Source organism: Cebus imitator, unplaced genomic scaffold, assembly GCF_001604975.1.
Source record: "Cebus imitator isolate Cc_AM_T3 unplaced genomic scaffold, Cebus_imitator-1.0 Scaffold83, whole genome shotgun sequence".
Taxonomy (NCBI): Eukaryota; Metazoa; Chordata; class Mammalia; order Primates; family Cebidae; genus Cebus; species Cebus imitator.
The window spans coordinates 5,277,319-5,291,585 of NW_016107398.1; the positions used below are offsets into that span (position 1 = coordinate 5,277,319).

Sequence of the window (14,267 nt, forward strand, 5' to 3'; positions counted from 1 at the left end):
GACGGGGTTTCACCATGTTGACCAGGATGGTCTCGATCTCTTGACCTCGTGATCCACCCACCTCGGCCTCCCAAAGTGCTGAGATTACAGGCTTGAGCCACCGCGCCCGGCCGAGGAAAGTGTTTTAAACAAATTCCACGGTGTTAGATATTGCAAAGGAAATGTGTCAGGCTGGGCATGGTGGCTCACATCTGTAATCCTAGCACTTTGAGAGGCCTTGGATGATCCCTTAAGACCAGGCTGGGCAACAAAGCAAGACCCCTGTCTCTACCAAAAAGTAATAGTAATAACTGGGCATGATAGTGCACGTCTGCTATCCCAGCTTCTTGGGAGGCTGAGATGGGGGAACCCTTGAGTCCAGGAATTTGAGGTTATACTGAGCTGTGATTGCACCATTGTACTCCACCCTCTGCGACAGAGTGAGTCCCTATGTCTAACTTCTTTTTTCTTTTTTTTGAGACGGAGTTTCGCTTTTATTGCCCAGACTGGAGTGCAATGGCATGATCTCAGCTCACTGCAACCTCCACCTCCCCACAACCTCTGCTTGCCGCGTTCAAGTGATTCTCCTGCTGCAGCCTCCTGAGTAGCTGGGATTACAGGCATGCAACCACCATGCCTGGCTAATTTTGTATTTTTAGTAGAGACAGGGTTTCTCTAATTCTTTAAAAAAGCACATATGTCTTGGAGGATTAAGGGATCACTGTGTGAGGCTCTTGATGTTTTATGTGTGAAGAAACTTTTAAAACTGTATTTAAATAGCAATAGATAGGCAAGACTTAGTGGCTCACACCAGTAATCCCAGCACTTTGCGGGGCTGAAGCAGGAATATCAGTTGAGTTTGAGATAAGTCTGGGCAGCGTAGGGAGATTCCATCTCTCCAAAAAGTTAAAAATTAGCTGGGCATGGTGGCTTGCACCTGTGGTCTCAGCTATTTAAGAGGCTGCTGAGGTGGGAGGATCGTATGAGCCCCAAAGGTTGAGGTTGCAGTGAGCCATTATTGCATCACTGTACTTCAGCCTGGGCAACAGAGCAACACCCTGTCTCTAATTAAATAAAGTGATAAAGTCAAAAAGGAAAAATACCTGAGTGTTTTTTATAAGATAGGTTGTACAAGAGGGCACTGTCCTAACAGATGATCTTGCTAAGGGGAGTTACTTGCCTAACAACTTTTAAACTAACTTCCCAGATGCATTTTGACTGTGAACTCCCAAAATTCAATAGAGTATGTTGAGAACTATATAAAGATCGTAATCTAAAAATAAGAATTGTTTTTGCCCAGGCTCACAGCCGTAATGTCAGCACTTGGGGAGGCCGAGATGGGTAGATTGCTTTAGCCCAGGAGTTCGAGACCAGCCTGGCCAACATGGTGAAACTCAATCTCCACAAAAAAAATACAGAAATTAGCCGAAGGTGGTGACACGTGCCTGTAGTCCCAGCTACTTGGGAGGTTGAGGTAGGAGAATTGCTGAGCCCAGGAGGTCGAGACTGTAGTGAGCTGAGATTGTGCCACTGCACTTCAGCCTGGGTGACAAAGCAAGACCCTGTCTGAAAATAAAATAAAAATTTAAAAAGGTTTAGAAATTTATTTATTTATTTATTTTTGAGACAGAGTTTCACTCTGTCGCTCAGGCTGGAGTGCAGTGGCATGACCTCGGCTCACTGCAACCTCGGCCTCCCAGGTTCAAGCAATCCTCCTGCCTCAGCCTCCCGAGTAGCTGGGACTACAGGCCCATGCCACCACCTCTGGCTAATTTTTGGTATTTTTAGTAGAGACGGTTTCACCATGTTAGCCAGGATGGTCTTGATCTCCTTACCTCATGATCCGCCCGCCTCAGCCTCCCAAAGTGCTGGGATTACAGGTGTGAGCCACTGTACCCGGTCTAAAAATTTATTAAGCTTTAACTTTGAATTATAAGAGTTACTGAATTATAACCTCGAATTATAAGAGTTCATGATACAAATGTATTTGACTTTTACTTAACCTTGAATGATAAGAATTATTGATAGTTTGTGATACTTCATTTAAATGATTGTTTTTTTTTCAGGGCAATTGAAGGAATTGAAGTCCTCAAATAATTTTCATAAGTCTGGATACAGATAACTAGTTTTTATCCTCTAGCAACATTTTGTTTCTTTTTCTTTTGTAACATGGCCATTTTTCTGTATCTGTGTGGCTTATTTTCTCTGAGTACTGGCTGTGTTTACTTTTATGTAATATTAGCGTATATAATATTATATAACAGTCCATTAAGGTCAGGAGCAGTTTTAAGGTTGAACAACTAGCAAAAGAGATCAGATTTATGCTTAGACAAATAAAGTACATGTATAATGTGACAAATGACATAACTGTGTAAATGACTTAAGCTTGATTCTCAATATAATGAATACATAGAACACATAAAGGCATAGTTTACTGAATTATACATTTGATTAATGTAAATTCATTGTGTTAGTGAAAATAAGCACTTCAGTCGTTAAAAGCACTTCTTAAGACCTATTTTGTGCTAGTCATTCTGCTAGAATATGAGGCTATAATTAACATAGCTTAAAATCTAGCACAAATAGCTAATTAATACTCACTTCACATGCCTTTTTTGGAATCCAGAGAGACTTTTTATCAGATTATTTTAATAGTCTCCAGAAGACTTTTTAGCAAGTTTTTATTTCTTGTACTTTTTCTTAAATATCATTAATCTTAGAGTTTTGTTGAAAGTGTGATTGCAGTTTTCAAAACTTGCCGTCATAGCAAGTATATATTTGAATCCGTTGCCAAGAATTTCATTTCAGATGAATTTCAGGTGATTTTGTAGATCTGGACCTTTGGTTGATCTTTTCTTTATTATTGGAAATGTTCAGGCAGACCTAGAAGCAAAAGAAGTTGCAAAATTCAGTATGACGGGTGCTTATGATTCAGTACCATTCCGCATATTGTTATAGATGCAAATTTCTGAGTTTTTACATGTGAGTAGGCAAAACGACCTTCCATTTCCTTCTTTCTATCTAGGTTAAGTGAAGCAACAGATTAGGATATGGTAAAAAGTGAAGACTGTCTAATGTCTTAAGATTTTATGTGCCCAAAAAGGGAAATGATAAAGAGGAAAAACAGGGAAACTCATACATTTCTAATTTATTATTTTTTTTCTAAAAAAGCATAATTCAGCATTACATCTTAACTGATATCAAATGATCTTTCTTGCCCCATCCTTCCAGAATAGCAGCCTACATGACATAATTGCTATTTAAAACTCAAATCCTTTTATCTGTAATTACTTCTTTAATTTCCTTATCATTGGCATAATTGTTGGCATTTATGAATTTTTTTTTGTTCTATTCAGAAGTTTCTGAGCATTTCTAATTTGATGTTTAGGAAGGCATTTGTAGATAAATCTTGGAAGGTAGATGATCACGCATATAGGCAAAATGTGCAAGGCTCTAGCTGTGGGCGAGTGAGCCGGAACAAAGCCTAGAGTCAGAACTTGAATGAGAAGGAACCTACTTACTGGAGAGTTTTCAATCCTGGGATGAATTGTGTCTATTTCTGGCGTTGTTTATCCTGTTAACTCAATAGAAAAAAAAAAAGTTGTAACAGAGCACATAGTTGGGCTGTGTGTCAACTATAGTGTCCTACTTTGCCCTTTCTGGCCAATATGCAAATTTTGCATCTTACTTCAGAAGTATTTTCACAATCCAAAATTTATTCCTTAATGGGATAACCAACTTACATAGTGCATGTGTTTTGCCATCTATAGACAATGTGCTTTTGAGAACATGCTCCAAAGTTGTAAAATCTCAGGCTGAAATAGACCTTAGAAATTGTCTAACCTATCCCTTGTATTTCAGGTGAGGGAATTGAAGTCCAGCAGAGCTGGGACTAGAACCTAGGCATCTTTTATTTATTTATTTATTTATTGAATTTTAGAGACAGGGTCAGCTCTGTCACCCAGGCTGGAGTGTAGGGATAGTATAGTCATAGCTTACTGCAGCCTTGAGTTCCTAGCCTTACGCCATCCTCCTGCCTTAGCCTCCTGAGTAGCTAGGACTACAGGTGTGTACCACAATGCCCAGCTAATGTTTGTATTTTTGGTAGAGATGGGGTTTCGCCATGTTTCCCAGGCTGGTCTCAAACTCCTGGGCTAAGGCAATCCTCCCTCCCATCTTGGCCTCCCAAAGTGCTGGAATTACAGGTGTGAACCACCACACCTGGCCACTATGTTTCTATCATTCTTTACAGATGTCTGGTCAACAACTGCTAGATTGACAGGTCCTCAGTTTCTTTCCATTTTACTCTATAACTCATACATTAAGACAATTAAAAAAAAATTTTTTTTCCCTGTCACCCACAGGCCAAAGACAAGCATATTATTAATATTTGGAAATAGAAGACTAAATAAAATTCTAGTTTAAATCCTCTGGTTTGAATTCATCTGTACATCTACTCAGTTTAAATTTATTGAGTAGGCAATGAGGATTTGTACGTAGACATGGTCTCTGTTCTCATAGAGTTTCTAGTCTAGATGGGGGGGATACACATTAATCAACTGATTCTACCAATTAGAATCTAATTACAGGAGCCAAAGGAAGGAACCCAGTTCCATGATAGTCTTTAACCAAGGAATCTGACCTAAACTGTAGTGTCAGAGAGAGCTCCCAGGAAGCAACATTAGAATGGAGACTGGAAGTGTCAGTTGGAGTTAGTGAGCTCAGGTCTGGGTATGGGGAGCGTTTTTGACAGAAATGTTATTTCCTCCTGTGGTGGGAAAGAGCATGAGGAGTTTCAGAAGCAGACTCAGGGCACGGCTGCAACACAGGAGGCAGGTGGCAGAGGAGAGTGACATAGATGAGGCCTGAGAGGTAGGTGTGGCTAACTGTGCCTTATAAGTCACATTAACATTTTAGATGTTATGCTAAGAAATGGGCAGCCTCTGAGATTATGTTGATCTGGCTTTTGGGTTTGCCTCTAGCGGTGATGTATGCTTATGCGAAGAGTTGTTTTTCACTGCTTTATATTGTAAAGCTTTAGAGAAAAAAGAAATACGTCATTCAGAGCTGGCATAACACTCTGCCCCACTGTTGCCAGGTTACAAGTATTGGATTTAGGTTTCTGCCTGTCACAAAGTTACCATAGCCATGGGCCATAGCCCCTGAAAAGGAAAAGGGATAGTCAAGCTGTGACTGACTTGCCTCTTGTGACTGTCCTAACATGTTTGCCAAGTTGGAGTCCATGCTCGGTCATTTAGAGCTCAGTATTTGTAATGCTGAAGGGGAATGTTTACTTTGTGACTCGGGATATAAAGATGAAACTGTCATGGTCCTGCCCTTAGGAAGAGTTGATGATATTCTTATCACCTCCTATTCTTTTTCAAACAGACCCAAATGAAAGTAAAGGTATGTGTTTGAAAAAAAGCAACATTTAAAAAAAAAGAGTAAACGTTACTGGCAATATAACCCAACCATGCTTTGATAGAATGGTCATTTTCCACTTTAAATTTATTATTAACTTTGAACATTTTATTTATGCTCAGAAGCTCAGTATGTATGCCTTAGTACACTGTTTAAAATTGTACTTTGTCTTGAATTTATGCTAACCATAATTTCTTTTTTAAATAGAGAAAATTCATGAGTAGGGGAGAAAGGAAAGAATTAGATGTCCAGGGACTTAGAATTTGTAGGGGCTCAATGAGAGGCTGTGCATTGGTAGATATTCCACAATAGACACGGGTCCTTGAAAATCTTCTACCTTTGGGGGAAAATAGACCAAGAAAATCTCAAGCCAGAGAGAGGACTAGAAAGCTTCGTTTTCCAGTTACAAATGGAAATAAGAGGTCTTGCATGAGAAACCTAAACCAACCCCATGCAGGTTTTGAGTTAAATTTACGCTATAATTGCATTGTGGAGCAGGTCTAGCCAAGAAATTAACATGAAAATCAGTCTCTAATCTGTCTGTCTATCTACCTACCAGTCAGGCCAAAGAGATTCCCACAAGTAGGTCAAAAAAAGAAAAGTCTGTTAACAAAGAATTAGTAAGAATGAATGAATGAATAAATAAATAAATAAATAACACAGAGGAACACTCTACCACAAGGAGGAGTACTCATCCCATCAAATGAGAGAATACACTAAGAAAGTGAGATAATGCAGCAAAATGAAAGATATTTTACCATAACACGTTTAAATTGATTAGTGATTTAAAAAGAAGAAACTGGAATCACAAGGAAAGAATACAGTACTTTGAGAACAAAAGGACAGATTTGAAAAAGAATCATAAGGGACTTTAACAAAACAAGTCATTAAGTGCCCATTGCTTTGGTCAAATTAAGCAGCAAATTTGACATAGTCTGAAGAGACTTAGAATATATGACTAAGAAAATTATCACCAAATCCAACATCTGTAAAGAGATGTACCCCCTACTGTAGAGGTGAGGTTTAAAAAAACAGAAAATAGGAAGGAGTTTTAAGAGAGCCAGGAGTTTTAAGAGAGTCCTGCAGTGATCGAACACATTTCTGATAAGAGCTTTAGGAGGAGAGAATAGAGAGATCGGAGGAAAGGCAAAACTTCAAATTTTCCAAAATTGAGAAAAAATATGAATCTTGTTTCAGGAAGTGCAGAGAGCCTTGAACAGACTAAATAAAAATAAATTCTGATCCAAATGCATTGTAGTTAAACTAGTAAAACACCAGAGCCAAAAAGAAGAATCTTAAAGGCAACTAGAGAAAAAATTTACCTCTAATAAAACAAGTATGTCAATAATAAATTTCTCAACATGGAAAGTAAGAGGGCAGTGCAAATAAGATCTTCAAGGAGCTGTCAACCTAGCTGAATTATCATTCTAGAATGAGGCAAAATACATTTTCAGACAAAGACCGAAAGTTTGCCTATCTCAAACTTCAAACAAAAATATGCTAGAGAAAAGCTTAAATGTGAAGAGATAAACTTTAAATCTTTACAAGTGAATATAAAAGAACGGTTTTTATAATCTTAGGGCATAGAAAACTTTCTTAAACAGTCCGTAAAGCCAGAAGCCTAAACAGGAAAAGAGAGATAAATTCTGACTAGATTAAAATAGTAACCTCCTGTTCAACAAAAGACATCATACATAAAGTTTAAAGACAATCTACTGAAAGATAATGACAATGCATATAACTATTAGAAGATTTACATCCAGAATACAAAAAAAGCCAAAAGGCAGGACTCGCATGTCCAGTGAACATGTGAAGAGTAGCTCAGGCCAGGCGCTCTGGCTCATGCCTGTAATCCCAGCACTTTTGGACGTTGAGGCAGAAGGATTACTTGAGCCCAGGAGTTCAAGGCCAGCCTGAGTAGCATGGAAGACCCCATCTCTAGTTTAAAATTAGCTGGATGTGGTGGTGTAGGTCTGTAGTCCCTTGGGAGACTGAAGCAGAAGGATCACTTGAACCCAGGAGATTGAGGCTGTAGTGAGCCATGTTCACACCATTGCACTTAAAAAAAAAAGGAAATATGAACTCTTTCACTATGCTGGTAGGAACATAAATAGTAATTCAGTGTGGAGAATAAATCAGTAACTATCTACTGAGAGTCAAAGGAAGCACACTACTAGCAGTAATTTTAGCTCTATGTAGATATCCTAAGGAACTCCACACATGCACAAGAGGAACTGTACAAGGGTATATATCACAGCAGTATCTGTTACATGAAAAGGTGGAAACAATGTTGTCCACAGTAGTCTAACATGAAAAATTCATTTCCATTCATTCAGTGTAATGAGCTAGATTTATATCTTTTAACATGGGTAAACCTCCAAACATACTGCTGAGTGGCAAAAAACAACAAGTTATGACATGATACATCCATGATTCTATTTCAGTAAGAATTAAAACACATAAAGCAATGTTATATGAATACTAACATAAGTAGTGAAAGCATAAAAGTGTGTGTGCAGACTTTAGAACATTGGTTGGTTTTGGAGAGGAAGAGTTGAAAAGGGATAGAGGTTGGGTTTTCAATTACCTTTTTCATACAGAAAATTATATCACTTTAAATTTCTGTGGTCAGTAATGTATGTCTGTTATTGATATGGTTTGGTTGTGTCCTCACCCAAATTTCATTCTGAATTGGAGCTTCCACAATTCCCATGTGTTATGGGAGGAACCTGATGGGAGGTGATTGAATTATGGGGGTGGGTTTTTTCCTGTGCTGTTCTCATGATAGTGAATGAGTCTAATGAAATCTGATGGTTTTGAAAAATGAGCGTTTGCCCACACCCCTCTTTTTGCCTGCTGCCATCCATGTAAGATGTGACTTACTCCTCCTTGTAATTCCAATTAAACCTTTCTTTTGTCAATTGCTCAGTCTCGAGTTTGTCTTTATCAGCAGCCTGAAAACTGATTCTGAAAATTAGTACCAGTAGAGTGGGGCGTTGCTGAAAAGATACCCGAAAATATGGAAGCAGCTTTGAAACTGGGTGACAGGTAGAGATTGGAACAGTTTTGAGGGCTCAGAAGAAAACAGGAAAGTATGGGAAAGTTTGGAACTTCCCAGAGACTTGTTGAATGGTTTTGACTAAAAGCCTGATAGCAATATGAACAATAAGTTCCAGGCTGAGGTGGCCTCAGATGGAGATGAGGAACTTGTTGGGAACTGGAGCAAAGGTGACTCTTGTGTTTTAGCAAAGAGACTGATGGCATTTTGTCCCTGCCCTAGAGATTTGTGAAACTTTGAACTTGAGAGAGGTGATTTAGGGCATCTGATGGAAGAAATTTCTAAGCAGCAAAGCATTCAAGAGGTGACTTGGGTGTTGTTAGGGGCATTCAGTTTTATAAGGGAAGCAGAGCATAAAAGTTAGGAAAATTTTAAATTTGACAATGTGATAGAAAAGAAAAAAAAAAAAAAAAAAAACATTTTCTGAGGAGGAATTCAAGCCCGCTGAGGAAATTTGCATAACGAATGAATAGCCCAATGTTAATCCTCAAGACGATGTCTTCACAGCAGCCCCTCTCATCACAGGCCCAGAGGCCTAGGGGAAAAAAAACTGGTTGTGTGGGCTGGGCCCAGAATCCCTGTGCTGTGTGCAGTCTAGGGACTGGGTACTCTGCATCTCAGCTGCTCCATCCTTGACTACAAGGAGCCAAGGTACAGCTCAGGCTGTGGCTTCAGAGTGTGTAAGCATCAAGCTTAGACAGCTTCCATGTTGTGTTGAGCCTTTGGGTGTACAGAAGTGAATAATTGAGGTTTGTGAACCTCTGCCTAGATTTCAGAAGATGTATGAAAACACCTAGATGCCAAGGCAGAAGTTTGCTGCAGGGGCGGGGCCCTCACAGAGAACTTCTGCTAGGGAAGTAGGAAGTGAAATGCGGTATTGGACTCTCCACACAGAGTCCCTGCTGGGGCACTGCCTGGTGGAGTGGTGAGAAGAGGGTCACTGTCCTCCAGACCTCAGAATGGTAGATCCACTGACAGCTCGCACCGCTTGCCTGGAAAATCTACAGGCACTCAATGCTGGCCCGTGAAAACAGCTGGGAGGGAGGCTGTACCCTGGAAAGCCATTGCGACAGAGCTGCCCAAGACCATGGGAACCCATCCCTTGCATCAATGTGACCTGGATGTGAGACCTGGAGTCAAAGGAGATCATTTTGGAGCTTTAAAATTTGACTGCACTGCTGAATTTCGGACTTGCGTGGGCCCTGTAACCCCTTTGTTTTGGCCGATTTCTCCCATTTGGAATGGCTGTATTTATCCAATACCTTTTCCCTTATTGTATCTAGAAAGTAACTAGCTTGCTTTTGATTTTATAGGCTCTAGGCAGAATGGACTTGCTTTGTCTCAGATAAAGACACTTTGTACTGTAGACTTTTGGGTTAATGCTGAAATGAGTTAAGGTTTTTGGAGACTGTTGGGAAGACATGATTGGTTTTGAAATATGATGATATAAGATTTAGAGGGGCCAGGGGCAAAATGATATGGTTTGGCTGTGTCCCCACCCAAATCTCATCTTGAATTGTAACTCCCACAATTTCCATGTGTTGTGGAAAGAACCCAACTGAAGATGATTGAATTATGAGGGCAGGTCTTTCCTGGGCTGTTCTTGTGATAGTGAGTCTCATGAAATCTGATGGTTTTTTTTAAAATGAGAGTTTTTCTACACAACGTCTCTCTCTTTGCCTGCTGCTATCCACATAAGATGTGACTTTTTCCTCCTTGCCTTCCACCATAATTGTGAGGCTTCCATAGCCATGTGGAACTGTAAGCCCAATTAAACCTCTCCTTTGTAAATTGCCCAGTCTCAGGTATGTCTTTACCAGCAGTGTGAAAATGGACTGATAGAGCTATATTTTATTCTTTTAAGTTCATATGAAATATTTTATATTTTAAAATAAAATGTTTCAAATGAGCCTGCAAAGTAAAGATTAAATGGAGCACAGGGTGGTGAGCAAAGGACGCCTGTTGTTAAAAGAATCCATCATTCCGGGAGCCTATCAGGGCCTGGGGTCTGTTCTAACCTCCCTGCCACAAGCAAAGAAATGTTTCCTTTTATATTTGAAATACTAGTCTGAGGGATTCTGTTGGCTTTTCTGCCAAGTTAGAAACATGGCTTTGGGGATTAGTAAACAATTGATCTTTTGGAGATAATTTCAGGTTTTTGAGAATTCTTTTTCTGACTACTAAAGGCAGTCATTAGAAATGTTGCTTTTTTGCTGTGTAACCATAACCCTCAGGCACTGGATCATCAGATAAGAGACCAAGGAAGGGTTCCACAATCTTACTAGATGGTCAGCAACAGATGAAGTGTTCTTCAGGTCCAGTATCCAGGCCTTTAGTGCATGCACTCTTGGGCCCCAGCCGTATTTCTTGGGGGGGTCCTCTAAGAAATAGTAACCACCAGATAGAAAGGAGACAGCTGTCTAGCTCATATGATGGTGGCTCATAGGCAGAAAGCACGACTGGCCAGTGAAGCCTGAGGTGTGGCACCTCTCTTTCTTCTCAGAGTCTTCTTGGATCTTTCTCCTGTGAGGTGCTGCGACCCTTGGTGTAGATTTTCACCACAGTTTGCATGAATACATTGTTGGAACTGGAGGAAATTTGCAAAGTTATTTCAGTCATTTGTAGCCTTTTAGAAGTGACTCATGCGAAATGCCAATTAAGTACTTCACAACCAGTAATCCTGGACAGCTGACTTATCTTTCCAGTTAGAACTGGTGAAGCTCCAGACAGGATTTGCTTTATTTAAATGAACTTCAAATTTTAGAATAGTTTTACAGTTATGGAGAAGTTGCAGAGATAATACAAAAAGTTCCTTTATGCCCCTGCACCCAGTTTCCCCTATTGTTAACATCTTATATTACTATCTAGACAGTATTTTTAAGACAAGAATTTCTACCTTGTTTGGGGATGTGGTCATGTTTTATTCACAGATTTCATACCTCAAAGATTCCACAAACATGAAAGTATGTAGCACAATTAAATGATTTTTCATTTATAAAGTAACCTGAAAATAAAAACAAGTACCTTAGCAAAACAGTTAAAATTGCTGTCATGGTGCTTGGTATATCTCAGGGCTCCACAAATATTTATTGAAAGAATGAGCAAGGGAATGCATTGTCTCTCTGTGTCCTACTGAGAACCTCAAGTTCTTAAAACTTTCAGAAAAGGTCAAATTATCTCATATATAACTTGTTCTGTCTTACTGAGGTTTGAATTCTTGCTACAGATTGACTTAAGACATAATTTATCCTTTCTTTTTTTTTGAAATAAAAATGTTTTTGAGACAGGGTCTCACTGTCACCTAGGCTGGAGTGCAGTGGCGCAATCATGGCTCACTATAGCCCCAGCCTCCTGGGCTCAAGTGATCCTCCTACCTCAGCCTCCTGAGTAGCTGCGATTATGGGAGCATGCTACCACACTGAGCTAATTTTTGTGTTTTTTGTACAGATGGGTTTTCACCATGTTGCCCATGGTGAACTCCTGAGATCAAGCATTCCACCTATTTCAGCCTCCCAAAGTGCTGGGTTACAGGCATGAGCCGCTGCACCTAGCCAATTTATTCTTAATGATGTAGGATTTTTCTCAGCCCCTTAACCATGCTCATAAAAGGGGTGCCCTGTTGACTTGGCTCCCTGCAGGAGGGAGCATGTGAGCAAGTGAGCATAGGATATAGCCAGCTACTCTGTGTGCCAAGACAGGAACAAGTTCTGTGCAGCGCCTGCAGCCAGACTAGGCTTGTCGCCTTTAGGGGAACGTGGTGGTGCCTGGCTGAGGGTGCCCGTGACCCTGAAGCCCTAGAGGGGGTGTTACAGCCCTCCTTTAGTTCTGCTGTCCGCAGATGGCAGTGTGTTAGTAGTTCATTTGGCCCCTTGCCTCGTTGTGTGGGGCAGCTGCCCTCCGCCAGCAAAGGCAAAGGACTGGTGTAACAGCTTTTCTGGGTACCTACATTTGGTAGGTCCTGAGCTCTTATCCAGCATCCAAGAAGAATGAGGTCACGTGGACAATTGAAAATGGTGAAGGCAAAGAATTTTATTGAGTGATGAAAATGGCTATCAGCAGGGAGGGGAGCTGGAGGGGAGACAGGAAGGGCAGATTGTTTTCCCTGAAATCAGGTATTCTCTTCCCTGAAATCAGGCCATCTCCTCCTCTACTGACTGAGTCTGGGGTCTTTATAGTCACGAGAGAGGGAGTGTGTGCTGATTGGTTTGTAATTATCCAAAAAAGTTTAAAGTGAAGACACCATTCAAAGGTGAGCATAAAAGTGTGGAAAACCAATTAGGAAAGGGTAGGTATATGTAAAATAGGGGAAGGTTGGGGATCAGTCAGAGGAAGGTGTGCCAAACAGTAAGACAAGTTATCAGTCCGGTCCTGGGAATTAACTTGCAGCTTGGCTTTCAGGCTTTAAATTGTCTTTGGCATGGAGGCTGGGTTTCACTTGGGACCTGCTCCTATCTGCCTAGGCATTTGGCTGCCTCCTGTTGCTATAATTAATATCATGAATCCTTAGTGTTACCTCCATCTAGCCACTTATTTTAATCTACCAGTAGGTAACAATAAATGCCTGCTATTTGCCCTGCCCACTGTATCCTGGTGAACACTAAAGCATAGACTTTTGTTTTTTTTTTTTAATATCATTTTTCTGTCTTTAAGACTATATATTTTGCTTCAATATGCATTTGAGCTATGCTATATCCTATACTACTTTGTCAAAAAAGGTTTCATCTTGGGGTAATACCGACATAGGCGTATTGTATGAAAAAATCATCTTTTGTAGTGCCCGAATACACTTCTAAAGTCTATAATCCAAGTAAATAGAAGAAACTGGAATGTTTTTGTCAAGAAAAATAAAAATTATTTATTTGGAAAGTAGACTATTCAGCAATTAATCTTTTTATATTTTCAGGATTCAGCTGTGGAAATGGTTATGTCAAAACAACTTTCTCTCAGTGTTCAAGAAAGCATGAAAAACACTGAAGATGAGCAGAAAGTCAATGAGCTGCAAAATCAACCTTTAGAATTAGATATTATGTTAAGAAATGAACAATTAGAAGAAATAAAGGTATGGAAACCTGAAAAACACTGACTGGATGATTGCATCATTTATCCATTGCAATACAATATATTTTAATTGCCAAAATCTTGCTTGTACAGAGTGAAAAGTCTTATTTAACCTTTGCCTGATGATGAATTTGGTAACTGTATAATTATGTATGAAGTAAGTTGTATAAATCTTTCCATTTAGAAAGTAGAAGAGTTTAATGAACATTAGTCTTCTTTCTATTTCACAAAGTTCCTAAAAACTTAGTGACAAAATTTGGAGATATTGACTTGCCATCATTCCTTTTGTTAGTCATACATATTCTTCTGATTCTGACAAATGTATTTCTCCTAACAATCAGTGTTATGAACATCCTCCTCTTTTGTTTTTACATCTGTGTTTACATAGTTAGGTTTATGTATTTATATGCTTCCAGCTGTATAAAGTCGTCAAAAAATACAACATATGGCCATGTTCTAAAAAGCGAAATTGTGGCCAGGCATGGTGGCTCATGTCTGCTTTACCAGCACTTTGGGAGGCTGAGGTGGGAGGATTGCCTGAGTCTAGCAGCTGGAGACCAGCCTGGGCAACATTGTGAAACCCCATCTCCACCAAAAAAAATTACAAAAATTACTTAGGTGAGCTGGCATTTGCCTGTAGTGTCAGCTACTCAGGAGGCTGAGATAGGAGGATCACTTGAACCCAGGAGTTCAAGGTTGCAGTGAGCTGTAATTATGCCACTGCACTCCAGCCTAGATGACAGAGCAAGAT

The 14,267-nt window shown here is 39.9% G+C and overlaps 1 protein-coding gene across 11 annotated transcripts in view; it reads left to right on the top strand.

Moving 5' to 3' along the window:
* SYNE2 (spectrin repeat containing nuclear envelope protein 2) overlaps positions 1-14,267 on the top strand; it is a 405,273-nt gene that overhangs the window by 193,777 nt on the left and 197,229 nt on the right. For all 11 annotated transcript variants that reach the window (XM_017533965.2, XM_017533967.2, XM_017533970.2 and 8 more), the window contains one exon: positions 13,362-13,517. In XM_017533965.2, coding sequence (XP_017389454.1) covers positions 13,362-13,517 — 156 coding nt within the window. The remainder of the gene's footprint in view (positions 1-13,361; positions 13,518-14,267) is intronic.